The sequence below is a fragment of the Hypanus sabinus genome, chromosome 28, assembly GCF_030144855.1.
Source record: "Hypanus sabinus isolate sHypSab1 chromosome 28, sHypSab1.hap1, whole genome shotgun sequence".
Taxonomy (NCBI): domain Eukaryota; kingdom Metazoa; phylum Chordata; class Chondrichthyes; order Myliobatiformes; family Dasyatidae; genus Hypanus; species Hypanus sabinus.
In genome coordinates, this window is record NC_082733.1 from 34,241,599 (window position 1) to 34,261,120 (window position 19,522).

At 38.8% G+C, this 19,522-nt stretch overlaps 1 protein-coding gene across 1 annotated transcript in view; it reads right to left on the reverse strand.

Moving 5' to 3' along the window:
- Nucleotides 1–19,522, reverse strand: part of wdr93 (WD repeat domain 93) — a 69,071-nt gene that overhangs the window by 17,392 nt on the left and 32,157 nt on the right. Inside the window, 8 exon segments of the mRNA XM_059952912.1 lie at nucleotides 1,783–1,939; nucleotides 5,110–5,170; nucleotides 9,212–9,413; nucleotides 9,794–9,925; nucleotides 12,047–12,136; nucleotides 13,930–14,000; nucleotides 14,988–15,168; nucleotides 16,660–16,741. Of these exon segments, the coding sequence (XP_059808895.1) occupies nucleotides 1,783–1,939; nucleotides 5,110–5,170; nucleotides 9,212–9,413; nucleotides 9,794–9,925; nucleotides 12,047–12,136; nucleotides 13,930–14,000; nucleotides 14,988–15,168; nucleotides 16,660–16,741 (976 nt within the window).

The window sequence follows — 19,522 nt, forward strand, 5'->3', positions numbered from 1 at the left end:
GCTCAAATGGTTCTTAAAGCGATATTGCAAAAACAGTTCTTTAAAGTGGTATTGCCAAAAGTTCGATATGCTCTCAGTCCATTTAAAAGGAGAGACTTTATAAGACAATGTAAGTTCTCTTTCACGTCACTTGGCTTCGATCCCCGACGTCGAACTTCCCACGAAGAATTTACGAAACAAAATGGCTTAAAGGCACTGACCTTTCCTTCCTCACTATCCTCAATCCTTTCTGGTAAAACCCAGGAATTAATGCGAAGATAGTCAATGAAATCCTTCCAAATAAGGATCAAACAAAGGTCGAAACCCGTTTCACCGTAGAAAGCGATTCTCCTCGATCTTTAACTCCTGAACTTCAATCTTCACTCTCCACTGATTCCTCGAACTAGCAGAATCATAAAGAACCTGCTGGCAATGACCTTTTAAACTTTAGGCATTAGATAAAAACTTCATTCTTCAACTAAACTGCGTCATCACTTAAAACACGCAGTGGCATGAAGTCAACTTGGCAAATCCAGCAACGAACTGCCCCTCCTCACAGGGTGGGGTCTTCCTTTTATAACCTGTAAAAAAAACCTGTCACATGATCTCTACTGGCGGGAAAATGACGTCACTCCACCATCACAAGACCATTACCTCAAGTCCAGTATAGCTTCAACCCCAGTCACATGACAAGGGTACCACTGTCATGTGTCACGAGAATGTAACAAATGCAATGCATGATAATTGAGAGAAGAAAAAACTGTGAATTACAGTAAATATATATAAAATAGTTAAATTAAATAAGTAGTGCAAAAAATAGGAAATAAAAAAGTAGTGAGGTAGTGATTTTAGGTATGATGTCCATTCAAAAATCAGATGGCAGAAGGGAAGAACCTGTTCCTGAATCATTGAGTGTGTGCCTTCAGGTTTCTGCACCTCCTACCTGATGGTAGTACAGAGAATTGTTGTGGAGAGAATAAACTGTTAATGTAGCGGGGATGACAAACTTTCATCAGAACTGGTATCAAGCATGATCATGAGGTTTGCATTTCTCTGCGTACAATTCAAACCTTTGATATTACCAGTCAATCACATTATATGTGTATTTTGTTTGTGCCACAGCTGTCTGAAACGTACATGGTTCAGGTCAGAAGCTCTAAACCAGAAAGGTAAATACTGCATTACAAATTTATTCTAATTTCTAATATTTGATCACCTCCAATGCAGGAAGGACATAGAAGCTTTGGAAAAGGTGTAAAAGAGGCTTACCAGGATGCTGCCTAAATTAGAGAGTATGAACTATAATGAGAGGTTATGCAAACTTGGGTTGTTTTCTCTGGAGCGGCAGAGGCTGAGCGGAGATCTGATTCAGGATTATAAGATTACAATCCGCATAGATAAGAGTAGACAGCCAGTATCATTTTCACAAGGTTGAAATGTCTAATCCCAGAGAGCATGCTTTCAAGGTGAGTGAGGGCAAGTTAAAGGAGATGTGAGGGGTATTTCTTTTTTTACATAGAGAGTGGTGTGTGTCTTAACTGGGCTGCCTGGGGTGGTGGTAGTGGCAGATACAATGGGAATTTTAAAGAAAAGTTTAGATAGGCACATTAATGTGAGAGAAATAGAAGATACGGACATGATGTAGGCAGGGGGATTAATTTAGTTGCCCACTTGATTACTAATTTAATTGGTTTGGCACAACATTGTGGACCAAAGGGTTTGCTCCTGTGCTCTACCATCTATGTTCTATTTCATCGTTTATGTGAACAGTTTCTGAAAGGCAACATCTGCATTATTTCTCACCTTTGATAAGGAAGAAACTGCCGTCTTTGTCAAAAGCAAATACTGGCTTCCAGGGTGACGCCACCGCATGTGGAAAAGGGAGTGTATAGTGGCACAAAGTATCCCCATGGATGCTGTCCATCAATGCCATTGTGCCATTTTTAAGGATGAGAAGAAACTAAAAAGAACAAAAGTATTTTTGTGTAGGATTTCATTCTTCAAATTCATAACACGAGCTCAACTTTAATAATTTTTTTTTACAGGAACAATGCTAATCAAAATACGTCTCTCCCATATACACCAGGCAATGAAACAGATGCACCACCATACACTCCTTCATCTCATAATCTAATGTACAGTATACAACAGGATTTCTTATGTTCAACATACTAAATATCTTTCCTTGCAGAATGTATGGAGGAAACAGGATATCAAGGTAGGAATGCAAAGAAGAGCAGACACATGGCTTGCAAAGTCTGCACCTTGACAATCTGGGTTCTCCTAACATATCACGAGGAAATCTGCTGATGCTGGAAATTCAAACAACACATTTTGAATGCTTTCAGACAAGACATCAATTTGGGCAGCTTCCTCGAGTTTTGTCTTCAGTACTATGTTAATTTCTCTCTGTTCAGTTTACTCTTCCATAGGATGATTGAATGTTGCTGGCCATCACACCCAACCCCCAAGTCTCTGATACCAGTCCTATGTCTGATATGTTTTTATCACAGATTAGGCAATTATAAAAGCATCCGAACTTGATCTGCTGTATCAGTTTTACATGCTACTATTCTTTATATTATTTGATTAGTCAACTTATGCCTCATATTGTCTCATGCTGGTCTCTCATGAGTCTATCTACTATCTCTCGTGTAAACACTATTATTAAATCAATTGTCTTCCTTTTCTCAGAGTATTTGTGGGTGTTCCCTTTAGTCTTTTTTAAAGCTATCTATCCGAAATAAGCTCTTTCTTTGATGTACAATCCCTTTTCCCTTGACCTACTTGAGATGACTTGCCATTCCATCCACTTTTGTTCTCTCCTGCGTCGGTCAACTGCTCACTTTAAATCCATGTTTGTTTCAGATATTCAGCGTATAGAGCAAGAGTTCCTATCCTTTTTTTTATGCCAATGGAGCCCTACCATTAACTGAGGGGTCTATGGATGGACCCCAGGTTGGGAACCCCGTGCTACAGAGGTTTTATTTTTCTGAATCACACAAAAGGTTGGGAGGAATATGCAAAAATTTCTTAAGAACATAAGAATACAAGAAATAGGAACAATAGTTGGCTATCTATCCCAATCAGCGTGCTCCGCCATCCAAAAAGATCATGGCTGATATGGCCATGGACTCAGCTCCACCTTCCTGCCTTTTCTCCATAACTCTTAATTCCTCTAATATGCAAAAATATATCTAACAGTGTCTTAAACATATTTCATGAGGTAGTTTCTACTACTTTCCAGGGCAGAGAATTCCACAGATTCACTTCTCTCTGGGAATAAACAGTTCCTCATCACCTCCATCCTAAATCTATTTACCCATATTTTGAGACTATATCCATTAGTTCTAGTCTCACTTATCAACTTAAAACATATTTCCTGCTTCTATCTTATCCATCTCTTTCATCATATTCATAATATAATATCCTCTCATTCTTCTGAATTCCAAAGAGTATAGTCCCAGATTACTCAATCTCTCCACACAGGCTAACTTCCTCACATAAGAAATCAACCTGGTGAACCTTCACTGCATCGCCTCTGAAGTCAGTACATTTTTCCTCAAGAAAGGAGACCAGAACTACATACAGTGCTCCAAGTGTGACCTCAATAGAACTCTGTACATTTGCAGGATAACCTCCCTTCTCTTAAATTCAGATTTCAAATTCATTTATTTATCACTTATACATGGAACCATACAGTGAAATGCATCATTTGCATTAACAACCAACAGAACCAAAGGATGTGCTGGTGCAACCCACAAGTGTTACCACACATTCCAACCACATAGTATGCTCTCCATATTTGCAAACACACAAACAACATAACAGCAACAAAACAAATCCTTTATCTCCCTCCCAACCACCATCCCCAACCATGGAGGCACAGATCGTGTGGATAATCAGAGGCTTTTTCTCAGGGCTAAAATGGCTAGCATAGGGCACAGTTTTTAGGTACTTGGAAGTAGGTACAGAGGAGATATCAGGGATAAGTTGTCTTTTTTTTAAAACACAGAGTGGTGAGTGCTTGGAATAGATTGCTGGCGACAGTGGTGGAGATGGATACAATAGGGTCTTTTAAAAACCTCTTGGATAGGTACATGGAGCTTAGAAAAATAGAGGGTTATGGGTAACCATACATAATTTCTAAAGTAACTACATGATCGGCACAGCATTGTGGGTCGAAGGGCCTGTATTGTGCTGTAGGTTTTCTACATTCTATGAAGTGATGTTAAAATAGTAAACACTGATTTCCAAGATAAAGTACTCACTGGACTCCATGGAAACAAAGCTATTTCATCTTTAAGAAGTGTAGAAGCGTATCTTGAGTGTTCTTACTTCCAAGCCAATTATTGCAGAAGTGATGTTATGCAGCATATATACACAGATCTTGGACTCACCAGAATCAGAATTAACATCATTGTCTTATGTCATGAATTGATAACCATGAGACCTGCTCTCTAAAGTAAACACAACTAGCTTTGATTTTTAGACGAAATTCAATCATGTAATGCCCAAAACATTTAGCTACACTGTGTAATTTTCTAGGCTAATTTAATACACCTATTGGTTTGAATACTGTTTTGTTTACAAAAATCTAACTTCTGATAAAACTTAGGTACAATAAAAACTGACAATTAAGGAAGTAAAACAACAGTTTGTCCAAACTGCAGAGAAAAAAAAAATATTTATCATGTGCCATTATCCATTTGGAACAAAATTTATATGTAATTTTCTTTTGACAACATGGATTGTATTGGATGGAGGGGGAGAGGGGAAGAGAGAGGGGTGAGGGTGAGGGGAGAGAGGGGAGAGGGAGGAGAGGGGAGAGAGGAAAGGGGGAGAGAAGTTTACAAAAATATATGCAAAATAACTGAATAAATTTGAAAAAGATTTTCTGCTTCTGTGCTTATCAGCAAATGATTTTCAATCCATTGGTGGGCATAAAAGCACCAACACGTAAGTACAGAATTCAAGTTTGAGCTACTGTTCTTATTGAATTTGCACCTACTGTGGCTTTGTTCACAAGTCCTGTAATTTTATTGATTACCTCATGAAAGCATAAATCACTGGCCCCTCTGTTGCATTTTGTAAAGATTGTGTGTTTCTAAAATAAAAGTTAATATTTACCTGGCTTGAGAGTTGTGGTACAAGTGCTACTGCACTGATGAAACTTCCTGGCTCTTCATTTCTGTACAAAGTAAAATAGTAAATGGTCAGACTTTACATTGACACACATCTTGGAGGCAAAACGTTGTAACACACGAGATCCTGCAGATGCTGGAAATTCAGAGTAACACACACAAAATGCAAGAGGAACTCAGCAGGTTAGGTAGTATCAATAGAAAGGAAGAAAGAGTTGATGTTTTGGGCTGAGACCTTTCATCAGGACTTGAAAGGAAGGAAGAAGCAGCCAGAATAAGAAGGCGGGAGGGGAGGAGAAGGAACAAAAGTAGGCCAATGATGGGTGAAGCCAGATGAGGGGGAAGATAGGTGGGTGGGGGAGGGAAATGAAGTGAGAACTTTGGAGGTGATAGGTGGAAAAAGTAAAAGGTCTGAAAAAAAAAGGAATCTGATAAGAGGAGAGAGTGGATCATGGGAGAAAGGGAAGGAGGAGAGGCATCAGGGGAAAGTAGGAAGTAGGAAGAATAGGGGTAAGGGGGGAGCCAGAATGGGAAATGGAAAAAAAAGAGAAGGGGAGCGGCAGAAATTATCAGAAGTTAGAGGAATATCGACGTTCAAGCTATTAGGTTGGATGCTACCCAACCAAAATATGAGGTGTTGCTCCTCCAACCTGAGAGTGGCCTCATTGAGGTAGTATAGGAGACCATGTACTGACATGTCAGAATGGGAATGAGGATTGTAAATAAAATGCTTGGTCATTATGAAATCATGCTCGCTGTGGACGGAGTGAATGTGTTAGGAATGTGCAGCAACTCTGAGGGGCTGAAGGATACAGTCGTCCCCTCCTTCTTGAGAATCACAAGATCGCTATTAATTCCGGTCTGGGACCCAGAAGGTTTTTGGAATGTGTCCTGGCCTCCGCAAGACAAAGCCACGGATAAGGCCATTGTCTCTTGGAGAGGGAATTGTGTATTGAGTACTGTCCCATTCATTGAAGCCCTCAGGGGATGACCAGAGTGGGCTGGTTGAGGGATTGCATCATCCCAACCTGATTGACATCTGAGACCCCGTGAGTACAGATAAAAGAGGGTCTGGGGGAACAACCCCTTCAGACGCACCAGGAGAAACGCTAGAAATCCCATGACAGCGTTTAATAGTGATAGCTGGTGGGGGGCTCGCGTGCATCCTTTCCCGTTGCCTGGGATTGGGGCCTCGCCACGGAAGAACAGCTTTAGCTAAAGGACCGGCCTAACCAACGGAACTCTCGAAGGATCAAAATCATAAAAAGGAAAAGCTGGCAAGTTTCTAAAAATCTCTCTCGACTCCGACCAAAGGCTGCGGCCTGAATGAACTGAGTGACTTTTATATTTCCATCGGACAAGACATTATCCACTAGACAACGATAGAGCTTATTTCTTATTGATTATTATTATACCCGCACTTTTAGATTTAGTATTGATGAGGTATATTATCTGTATGTTTGCATTGATATTATTTTTGTGTATTTTTACTAATAAATACTGTTAAAAATAGTACTATCAGACTTCAATGGACTTCTCTATCCTTGCTGGTAAATGACCCAGTTACGGGGTTCGCAACAAATGTATTTGATCAACTCCCCCCCCCCACCCACCTTATTCTGGCATCCTTCCATTTCATTTCCAGTCCTGTTTAAGGGATTTGGCCTGAAGCATCGACTCTTTATTCCTTTCCATAGATGCTGTCTGACCTGCCAAGTTCCTCCACCATTTTGTGCTTTTAAATCGGTAAATTGGTTTGTTGTGATATATCCATGTCAGGATCATCTTGTGTGTCTAGTTTCTCTTAAGTAGGAACTCGCAAGCATTCATAGCCCACCTACCTCCACTTCTGGTCCTCTACAAATAAGGTTTGAAAGCTGGAGTGGGATCATGCAATGAAGTGGAATCGGAAGTGCAGTGAGAGCAGCTGTGAGGCACTCAGTTCATGACATCAAGTGACTCATTTCAGGGAAATGCCCAGCATTTCAAGTGGCCTGTCATTTTTCTGTGTTGTAGAAACACTCAATAAGAATAAAAGAGGGGAGGGGAAGGGATTGGTGATGAAAACATAGGTGACATAGGGTCATAAGACATTGAATTGTTGTGGGAAAAGCTAAGGAAATGCAAGGGTAAAAACACCCTGATGGGAGTTTGGGAGTTAGGTTTTCTAAAATTGACTCCTTTTACCTTAGGCTACGAACTTATCAATCACCCCTCGTAATAGAGCAAAAATTAGTGGGAAATTAGAGGATTAGGAAGCTTTTAAAACCAACTAAAGGCAACTAAAAAGTCATTAAGGTAAAGATAAGATACGAAAGTAAGCTAGCCATTAATATTAATGAGGATACCAAACGATTCTTCAGATACATAAAAGAGAGACAAGAGTGGATATCAGACTGCTGGAAAATGAAGCTAGAGAGATAGTACAAAGATTCAAAGGTTCATTTATTATCATAGTAATGAGGGACAAAGAAATGGTGGATGAACTGAATAAATATTTTGCATTAGTCTGGATGTTCGAGAGTGTCAGGTGTCATGAAGTGTGTGAAGTTACTTTACTATAGAGCAGGTTCCTGGGAAACTGAAAGTTCTGAAGGTAAAGTCACCTGGATCTGATGGACTACACCCCAGGATTCTGAAAGAGGTGGCTGAATAGACTGTGGAGGCATTAGTAATGACCTTTCAAGAATCACTAGATTCTGGAATGGTTCCTGAACACTGGAAAATTGCAAATGCCACTCTACTCTTTGAGAAGGGGGAGAGGCAGAAGAAAAGGAAGCTATAGGCAATATAGTTTGACCTCAATGGTTGGAAAGATGTTAGAGTCGAGTGTTAAGGATGCAGTTTCATGGTACTTGCAGGCGCATAAAATAGACCGTAGTCAGCATGGTTTCCTCAAGGGAATATCTTGCTTGACTCATCTGTTGGAATTATTTGAAGAAATAATAAGCAGGATAGATGAAGGAGAATCTGTTGCTATTGTGCCCTTGGAGTCTCAGAAGGCTTTTGACAAGGTGCCACACATGAGGGTGCTTAACAAGACAGGTGATGTTCCACAGGGTCTGTGTTAGGACTGCTTTTTTTTTAATGTTATATATCAATGACTTGGATGACAGAATTGATAACTTTGTTGCAAAGATAGTGGATGATACAAAAAAGGTGGAGAGGCAGGTAACTTTGAGGAAATAGAGAGGCTACAGAAGGAATTAGACAGGTTTGTAAAAATGACAAAGAAGTGGCAGATGGATTACAGTGTAGGAAAGTGCACAGTCATGCACTTTGGTAGAAGAAATAAAAGGATAGCCTATTTTCTAAATGGAGAGAAAATTCAGAAACTCAAAAAAGTGCAAAGAGAATTGGGAGTCCTTGTGCAGGATTCCCTAAAGGTTAATTTGCAGGTTGAGTCTACAGTGCGGAAGGCAAATACGATATTAGCAGTTATTTCAAGAGGACTCTTCTATAAAAGTAAGAATGCAATGCTGAGGCTTTATAAAGCTCTGTTGAGTCCTTACTTGAAGAATTGTGAGCAGATTTGGGCCCCTTATCTGAGAAAGGATATGCTGACACTGGTTAGAGGGTTCAAAGGAGGTTCACAAAAAATAGTCCAGGACTGAGTGGCTTGTCATATGAGGGGCACTTGATGACTGTGAGTCTGTATCCACTGGAACTCAGAAGAATGAGAGGTGACCAAATTGAAACCTATCAAATGTTGAAAGGCCTTGTTAGAGTGGATGTGGGGGGATGTTTCCTATGGCAGGAGAGTCTAGGACTAGGGGACATAGCCTCAGAATAGAAGGGTGCCCTTTTAGAATGGAGATGAGGAGGGATTTCTTTAGCCAGAGGTGAATCTGTGGAATTCATAGCCACAGGCAATTTTATATATATATATAAAAAAACAAAACCAACCTCCATAACTTTTAGCACCAAATTAAAAGATTTTAGAATTAGTGCAGGGTAAGTTAAGCCATATTTTATTCAGCAAAGTTTGAACAATCATTGATGGTGCACAAAATCAGCATCAACATATAAACTATGAGTTTCTGCATTTTGAAATTAATATCAGTAAATTCCACCTTCCGTCCACATACCTCCCTCGCAATGTTGTAATGGTACCTTCGCAGTGTGCAGTGGCTGTGATGAGGTAAACAGTGCCACTTTTGCAGGTTGCTACTATTTGTGATTTTGGAAATCCATCCAGTGGTGCAGAAGCAGCACAAGAACTGGGCTCGAGAATATGCAGAGTCCTGATAGCACTGTCTGCTGAAACTGGCAAAACTGATATTGGAATGCCTAGAAGAAAAGTATGGGTTTGCTTTTAATAAGTTAAAACCACAATCATGTTCTCAGTGTTATTTATTTTATTACTTTTTTTTATTTGAACAGTTTTCCTTCTTTTGCACATTGATTGTTTGTCAGTCTTTGTAAATTTTCATTGATTCTGTTGTACTTCTTTGTTCTACAGTGAATGCCTGCAAGAAAATAAATCTCAGGATTTACAGTGATATATGGTATATATGGTGATATAGGTGACATGTAAGTACCTTGATATCAAATTCACTTCCATCTTAAATCAGGAGAGCCAAGAACTAAAATCAGTAAACAATTAACAGCAGATATAATTTCATGAATACTGATAACTCAAACGCCCAAATAAAGAAGGAAAGACATACCCATATACAAGTCCCATACCGTCACTGTCCCATCTGCAAGGCCAATCACCAGGAGAGATGTACACATTTCCCCAGCAGAACAGGTGATCAGAGAAGCATTTGGCCAGACAATATTAGCTTTAGGCTCCAAGTCTGTGGACCAGCAGAAATATTGAAATTATCTACATACTTCTGTTTTATGAATTAAATCAAGACCTTTAATAAATCTTAAGAGCCCACATTTACTTTGATATGCAATAGAGCCAAATCTATCCATCTAAATTGGAAACAAAACCAAAGACCCTTTTAAAAAGATTGAAAATGATAAAAACAAATTAATCCAGGAAGTTATAATTAGGCATTTGGTGGATCAACAGCTTTGAAGTGATAGAAAAACACAAATTAAAATTTTAAATTGCCAGTTCATAGTGTTACATATTTATGTAAGTGTATTGCTTACTGCCTCAACAATTAATTTTATTGACTTCAGTGGAATGAATTTCAAAGCCACATTGAGTCACTGCAGAATCAAAGAAACAGGCTCATCAGCCAATCTTGTCAATGCCATCCTTTTTACATATTTACACCAATCCCATTTACCTACGTTAGATCCATAGCTTTCTATGTCTTGCCAATTCAAGTACTTGGCTAGATGCTTCGTAAATGTCATTCAGTTATCTGCCTCCGCCCACCATCTTTAGGTAATGAGCTCTAGACTCTGACGGGCTCTGCTGAGAAAACACACTCTCCACCTCAGATCCCTCCCAAGCTTTTATCTCTCCTGTTAAACATAAACCTTACCTTGGATATACCTGGCAAGGAAAACAAGTTTTGCTACCTATCCTATCCATCCCCTTATAATTTTATAAACCTCCACCGGGTTATTGCTCAGCCCTCTCCATATTCCCGAAAAAACAAACCCAGCCTATCCAGTCTCCTTATAACGGTAATTCTCCAATCCAGTCAACGTCCTGGTGAATCTCCTCCATTCTCCCTCCAGCACAAGCACTACGGTTCCTAGTTGGCAGCCAAAAGATTGAAGATGTTGTCTAATCAGTAAAGCAGTAACATGATACAGGGGTGTATGGGGAGTCTGGGAAGGGGTAACACCTCTGGGGAAGAAGCTTGTCATGTCCAGTCTGGGGCAGCTCACTCACTTTTGATCTCCACTTGTGGCTCCAAGTAGCTGTTTACATGCAATAGCAGACACACCCCGGTACAAAGCTTCGACAGAAGGGCTAAACCTGGTGAGGGTAGCCGGCAGCCTCATACCCCAGTGAGTTTGAGACATGCCCTTCCTAGCAAGTAAATTCAATGCTGGTGGACTGGGCGAATTACATCTACAGTGAGATCTAGCGGTCAGGAAGGCAGTACTACAATGGTCCATGGAGAGTGAAGGGCATGACAAGGCACAGAAGATGTCGTGACCATCTACAGCAACCAAGGAAGAACCGGTTTGTGACACTTGTTTGTACCACTGGACCTAGGCTTCTGAGGTCACGAGAGTGGAACTGCCCAGTGCAATGGCTTTTCCACTCTAAAAACTCTCTGGCATAGGTTTCCTGACATTGTCGGACATGATGGAGAACCACCAACATGATAACCCTGCTCTTAGATTTTGCCTGTCAAGGCAAACATCCCACATTCCTTCATCAGCACGTCAACTACTTTAGGTGCTACTAATTTCGGGGATCTATAGTCCTCTATCCTAAAATTTCTCTGTTCATCAGCATTCTCCATGGTTACATCATTTATTGTGTACATTCTAACCTTGCTTGCCTTTCCAAAATACATCACCTTGCAATTGTCATAATTAAATTTCATTTGCCATTTGCCATTGATCTATCTAACTTCTGAGCTAATCTTTCATGTATATCATGTAGTTTCATACTATTGCTATCCCTACATCTATACTGCCAATATTTCTTGTATAGTTATATATCCTGCCTTCTATAGTCACATCCAAATCACTGACGTGTAACACAAAAATCAAATATCCCAGCACCAATCCAGCAATGGTCACAAACTTCCAATCAGAAATGTTACCCTTCTCTGCCACCAACCACATCTTATTAGCAAGCCAAGTCTGGATTCAATTTGTCAGGCCATTTTGCAGCATTTTTAACTTTTTAGTCCCCAGATCAAAGCAGATGCAACCCAGAAGCATGCACTTCAATATATGGTTGTAGTTAATAGTAGGCTTAAAACAGCATCAGAGATCCTGTGTGACAGATTGAGTTTTATATTGTTCTCCCCCACTATTGGTGTACACACCTATCTTTTCTTTCAATCCTGGTATTTTCAGTATGTAATGAAATAGTACATGGCTGCCGCTCCACCATACACACAAGTCATTCGGTAGACCTTGAAGGAAAATTCAGAAGACAATTCAACAAGGCTACAAAATGTAGGCATCAACTTTCATGTATTTCCAAGCTCATCCTATAAAATTGCAATGAATTTGGCTTTAGACTTTATGATGTTATCTTTCTCCTAGTGGCTCTTAAACTAAACTTTGGTATTGCCTATCAATTCTTATACTATACATCATTACATCCCATTTTCTTAGTCTCCTTCATCAACGAAATTACCCATTCACAGTAATCCTTCAAGGGTATTCTTTATAAAGTGCTCAGCCAAAAATATTTTTAGAACTTCAGATCTGATGAACAATGCATTACTTTTGGTGAGTTGTCATGTGTTTTGATGCGATTTACTTCATCACACATTTGCAGTAAGGGTGACTGGATGTTTTTTTGACTTGACAGTGACCAATTATCCATGGGAACTAGATCAATAAATGCAGCCAAGCAGTTTCCAACTGCAAAAGCCCTATCTGAAAAAAACACATAGGAATCTTAATCAATGTCGATGGGGAATAGGCTCATATCGTAATGTTGTGCCAGACTCCCCACAAACTGATTATGAATAAATAATCACACTCAAACCATAGGATACCAGATAGAATGTGTGGAAAAATGCATAATAACCTTTTTTCCTTTTAAAGTTAGGGTCTGTGAACTGATCTTAGTTTACCCTACACATCTGTACTGACATTAGACAGCTGAAGGTGCCTTACTCTTTGTACTAATTTTCCTCATGTTGATGACCAGATTATTAAGAAAAAACAATATTTAAACTTGTTTTTTTTCCTCTTTGTATGCTAGGTAAAATATCAGAACATAGTATTTTAATATAAAATGATCATGTGGTGAAATACAAGTTGATTTCCATACCACTGGGCTTCCAATTTCAGAGGCACAATTTCGAGGTTCTTAGTTGTCATTAGCCTAAAGAAATAAGCAAAATGAACGTGGGCTACCGAGTTCCCAGTCTCAGGCAAATTGTTAAGGCATGGGTCAGGTGGAGGTTAGAAGCCTGCCTTTTTTGTACTGGGAGATTTGAAGAAAAATATAAACTGGGCTATTATCATGCATCTCCTTATGCATAGAAGAAAATAACACCGGAAACACTATGGGAAGGCATCACTAAGACTTGCCATAAGCTACACTCTAAGACTGTCTCATGTCCAAGTGTAAAGGAAAACAGAGTAATTGCTACTCTGGATCTGATGCAGCACAATAAGATAAAAAACACAGTAATTTTAAAAAAACAATTAGTATAAATAAATAAGTTAGCTTGTATACAAAAGATTAATTGTTTTGTCCATAAAGTGATGCAAGGTACAGGAGTATCTTTACATAAGGTGAAGGATGGGGAATGATAAAGCTGTGGAGAGGTGGATTAGTGGGTGGAGGTGTTGCTTGTGGAATATAATTGTTTTTGAATCTGGTTGTCCTGGCGTGGATGCTACATAGCCTCCTTCCTAATACGAGTGGGACAAATAGTTCATGAGCAGGGTGGCTGGGATCTTCATATTGCTAGCTGGTTTGCGATACCTTTCTTTATATGCTGTAGATGATGATAAGTAGGCTGGTGCCAGTGGTGCATTGGGCAGTTTTGACTCCCTATTGTAGAGCCTTCTTGTCAGCTGCAGTGCAGTTTCTGTACCATGCAGTGACCCAGCATGTCACAATGCTCTCTGAACACTCTCTTTGTATGGGGTTAAGAGAAAAGGAAGACAACTGAAAGAGAGCTTCACCCTTTGGTTGAAGAGAATGTTTATAATGTCAAGAAAAGAATAAGGAGCACCTTACCAGCTTGAGTTTTCTGCTCCAGACCAACTGGAAGTAGCCGTCCAAGGTTCAGAAAATGAAATGTTGGTTGACTGTAATATTTATAAAAAACATTTATTTTGACATTATTTATTTTGTAGAAAAATTAATCAAAATACGTATATGCAATAATTATTTAAACAGCGGTACAAGTCATGCAGCCCGGAAACTGACCCTTTGGTCCAAATCTTCTACACTGACTATGTTGCCCAGGGAGCCTGTTCCATCTGCCTTTAGTTCAACCCTTAGCCCTTTAAACTCTTTATCCTTGTACTTAACTAAATGTCTTTTAAAGGTTACAATCAATATTTCTAGCAGCTCATTCCAAGCAGGCACTACCTTTGTGTTAAAAAGCTGCCCCCGAGGTCCTTTTTAAATCTCTCACCTCTGATGTTAAACCTACGCTCTCTTGTCTTTAGGGCACCCCCCTCAGCCTGTCATTGCCCCTAATGATCAAAAATCACAATCAATGACCAAAGATGTGTTCAAAGTAAATCCATCCAATTATCTGCTGAATATATTAAAAGTGACCTTAGCACATATTTACCCCTGCAGTTAAATTCTTACTACAGACCAATGTATATGATATAAAGTTCAATTACTCAATCATCTTATCAACATTACATATATCTGGGATGTGGGATGAAACTGGAGCACCCAGGGAAAACCCATGTGGTCACAAGGACAATGTACAAACTCCACACAGATTGCACTGGAGTTCAGGATGGGACCTGGGTCACAGGAGCTGTGAGGCACCAGCACTATAAGTGGTACAACCGTTCCATCTCATTACATGACCATTACTGAATTGTTGTTTGTAGGAGCTTGCTGCCTACAAATTACCAGCTATGTTCAAATTATCTACCATGTTACTGAGATTTCAGAGTTAATAACAGTACAAGAAATAGTTCATTAGCCATAAATACTTCACAAAACCCCAGAAGGGACGTAAGTAGTGCAGAATGAAAACAAACCTTTCATTTAATTCTGCTACTTTGATGTTAATATGTTAAAGTAAAAATATTAATAATAAAAAAGACCTGTGCTTTTCTTCGCTCTCTTCTGTGGTGTCTTTAGATAGATAGGTCTCATACATTTCTTCAAATACTTTTTGTTCTGCATTCCATTGCTGCTTGGTAATAACATGGTTTTGACCTGTACCAATAACGTTTCCATCATCAAGCTTCAGAAGAGCATCAAATGCATTTTTCCATAGGCAATCTATATAAAAATTGAAACATTAATATCAAATTAATGTTGAATAATATGTATTTAATGATAAGGGCTGAGAGTGCAGGAATTCATTTATTTAACCATTTTCTTGGGATTGGAAATTATGACTTGGTGTGCCTTGATATTTTGTTTCCCACTCATACTGAGGATCTGCTTAACCATCTGCACACTCTTTGGAACATTATTTATTTTCTAAATGACGCATGAAAATGGAGTGACAAAGGAAAAGAATGCAAAGGGAATGAAGAATCTTCTCCCACTCAACTAATTATCGATAATATATTTTCTCCATTTGGCTGTTCTTTGGTTTTATTTCATCTTATAACCTTTTTATTTGCATTACTTCTCTGCTCTAGTGGAAGATCATAATTTAAACTGATAACCCTATCTCTCCCTCAAGAAATCTGCCTTTTCCAATGCTTACACTTTTCTTCAGATTCATAATGTCTATTGATTTTTGCATATAGTGTTTGATGGTGGGTGAAATGTTACTGAACAAATAGGACAAAATGATTTAGAGAAATCTGAAGAGCAAATGGCATCCAACGTGGACATTTTCATAAGTCTTGTAAGGGACCAGAGTCAGAATTTAGCATATGGAAAGATTATAGGTCTCCATTTGAGGTCTACTGCATAAAAATGTGTTATTACAACCAATGAACTCACATTCAAGGACTCTGCAACTCACACTCCAAGTACTATTTATTTGAAGGGGCATTCACATTTTAAAGATTCTATTTTTTGCAGTAAATGAAAATTGAAAAATGCAAAAAATATGGAATTACTTTCAAAATATAGTTTCTAATTAACTGTATGGATTAATGGTTCACACAGTAATTACCATTCAAAATTGCCTAACTTTCTGCCTACACTATCCAGAAAACAAGTGCAGAATTTGTTTAATGGAAGAAAAGGTACCCCTCTATTACCCAGGTGGAGAATTCAAGGTAATGATAACATTATCGGACAATATATGTAGTGCATTTTCTAAAATATATTCAGTAAGAAATTCATGGATTCACAACATATTACCAAATGCATGTGTATGACGTCTTTTTTGCATGCACCATTTTACATCACTTTGCATCATATTGCAAGTGCTGGCTGTCAGTTTTCCTCTACCTCACCCAACTCACAATTTCTCAGAAATAAGTCCAGAGCTGAGAGCTGAAAACTGAAGGATGTAGTCATCTCCCTTGTGTTTTATTTATATATGTGGACTGCTGTCAGGAACATATTCCCATTCCTAGCTCATAATAAAACTTGTGCTAATATCAACTCTTTCAAAATTTAAAAAAAAAAGTCTTTCTATTAAGATACGTGGCCTTTTATAAATGGACAAATCAAGCAACATTGTGTTACACATGAAATTCATTAGAAATCCTATTACGTATTCCTGATAATGAAGATATTTTGATGATGCACTCTGATAAGAAACAGTTGTAAGTATGAATACATGGAAATAATTTTGATATGTACCTGTGATCTGCCTGGGTCTTACTTTCAACACTAGGACTGGAGGTGTCAATTTAATATCTTGTGGATTTGGAGGATTTGTTTGCTAAAATAAAATAATATTTTCATTATAATAATAATTTTTATATTTCTATTTTAAAAATAAACTGCATTCTAGATAGATTAATCAGACCAAGTTAATTGTTTATATTAAACTGCTTATTTCTGAATGCCCATTATAATCCAGAAGTTAGTCTGCATAAAACATCAACGTAAATGAACTGTATCAAAAGTAAACCGTTACTGTCTGAGTCATGATTTTTTTACTTATTGTGATACAGCTTGGAAGAGGCCCTTCCGGCCCTTCAAGTTGCAGTGCCCAGCAACCCCCAATTTAACCCTAGTCTAATCATGGTACAGTTTATCATGACCAATTAATCTACTAACCACTACATCTCTGGATTGTAGAAGAAAACTAGAGGATCTGGAGACACACACATATTTCACAGGGAGGGCATACAGACACCTTGCAGATGGCGTTGGAATTGAACTCTGACATCCCCAAGCTGTATTAGTGTCATGCTGACCACTAGCTACAGTGTGGTCTTAAAGAGGCAAAAAGATTTAAAGATAAGCTTTGTTTGTCACCTATTCATCAAAACATTGAAATATACAGTGAAATGTATCATTTGCTTCAACAACCAACATGGTTCAAATATCTGCTGGGCAACCCACAAGTGTCAACATGCTTCCAAAACCAATATAGCATGCCCAAAACTTACTAACACAAATCCATATAACTTCAAATGTGGGAGGAAACCAGAGCATGTGGAGGAAACATACACAGTCACAGGGTGAACATATAAACTCCTTACTGTCTGTAAGAGGCAGGAATTGAACCCCGATTATTGACCGTTGGCACTGCAATAGCACTGTGCTCACCACTAGGCTACCATGCAAATGATTGGTAATCTATGAAAGTGTTAAAAGCAACAATGAGCCTCAATCAGCTTCAGGAAAATTTCCTTTAAAAGTGTACGTCTATCATTTTCTTTAATCAGATAATTCAGGAAAGTTGGGAGCCACCATAACTGACGTCTAATCCTCTATATCTTACAAGTTTAACTTTAGTGCTCCATTGTGCTGCTTCGCAATATCATCCTTTGAATTGAATAACTTGAGTAAAGACACAGCAAGTAAGAACTTATAAGACATATAAGGTATTGTTTATGTGGATCTGTTTTAATATGCAATACTCTAAACCTCATGCACTGCTAAGTTGCAAGGTGCAAAATTAACAAATCTGGAATGCTTACACTGCACACTTTAATGTGGAGAAGATTTTGATTTGGCAAAGGAGATATGTATATATAAAATCAAAACAGCAAGCAATGTGAATTCAGCTGATAAAGCAACCTTACCTGCAGAATCAACTGCAATTTCAGCGACAAACATAACTACTGTATGTTGGAAAAGTAAAGTGTTTAATCCTTCCCCCCCCCCACTTAAATGTGAAAAAAATCAAGTTAGTCCAGTTTGATTTACAGAAGCATTTTTAATGCAACCAGTTAGTGACTTCCCATAGCAGAATATTACTTTATAAGAGCAATGGAGAGTTCTCATTTGCTGAATCTGGAACCTAGTTACATTGGATGTTAAAATTAAAGCACCTTTCTTCTGAAAAGGCAGATTTTCAGGGACCAGGAACAAGGCTATTCTGGATTTAGTGTTATGTAATGAACAGGATTTGATAAGTGATCTTGAAGTAAAGGAGCCATTAGTGACCATAATATGATAAGTTTTTATCTGCAATTTGAGAAGGATAAGGGCAGCTTGGAGGTGTCAGTGTTGCAGTTGAACAAAGGAGACTATGGAGCCATGAGGGAGGAGCTGACCAAAGTTAACTGGACAGATATCCTAGCAGAAAAGACAGTGGAACAGCAATGGCAGGTATTCTTGGGAATAATGCACAAGGTGCAAAATCAGTTCATCCCCCGGAGAAGGAAGGATTCAAAGGGGGGAAGGGGCCACAGTGGTTGACAAAGGAAGTCAGAGATTGCATAGCATTAAAAAAAAGGAAGTATCACAGAGCTAAGGTGAGTGGGAGGACAGATGATTGGGAAATTTTTAAGGAACAACAGAACTTAACTAAAAAGGCAGTATGGGGAGAAAAAACGAGGTACGAACGCAAGCTAGCCAGGAATATAAAGGAGGATAGCAAAAGTTTTTTTTTAGGTATGTGAAGAGAAAGAAGATAGTTAAGAACAATGTTGGGCCCTTGAAGAATGAATTGGGTGAAATTGTTATGGGAAACAGAGAAATGGCAGAAGAATTTAATAAGTACTTTAGATCTGTCTTCACTAAGGAAGACACAAGCAATCTCCCAGATGTATGGATGGGCCAAGGACATAGGGTAGCAGAGGAAATGAAACAGATTGACATTAGGAAGGAAATGGTGATGAGTAGACTGATGGGACTGAAGGCTGACAAATCCCCAGGTCCAAATGGTCTGCATGCTAGGGTACTAAAGGAGGTGGCCCTGGAAATTGTGGATTCATTGGTAATCATTTTCCAATGTTCCTTGGATCCAGGATCAGTTCCTGAGGATTGGAGAATGGCTAATGTTATCCCACTTTTTAAGAAAGGAAGGAGGGAGAAAACAGAGAACTATCGACCTGTCAGCCTAACATCAGTAGTGGGGAAGATGCTAGAGTCCATTATTAAAGATGAAATAGTGGCATATCTAGATAGCAGTGATAGGATTGGGCCGAGCCAGCATGGATTTACCAAGGGTAAATCATGCTTGACTAATCTATTGGAGTTTTTCGAGGATGTAACCAGGAAGTTAGACAAGGGAGATCCAGTGGATGTAGTGTAACTTGATTTT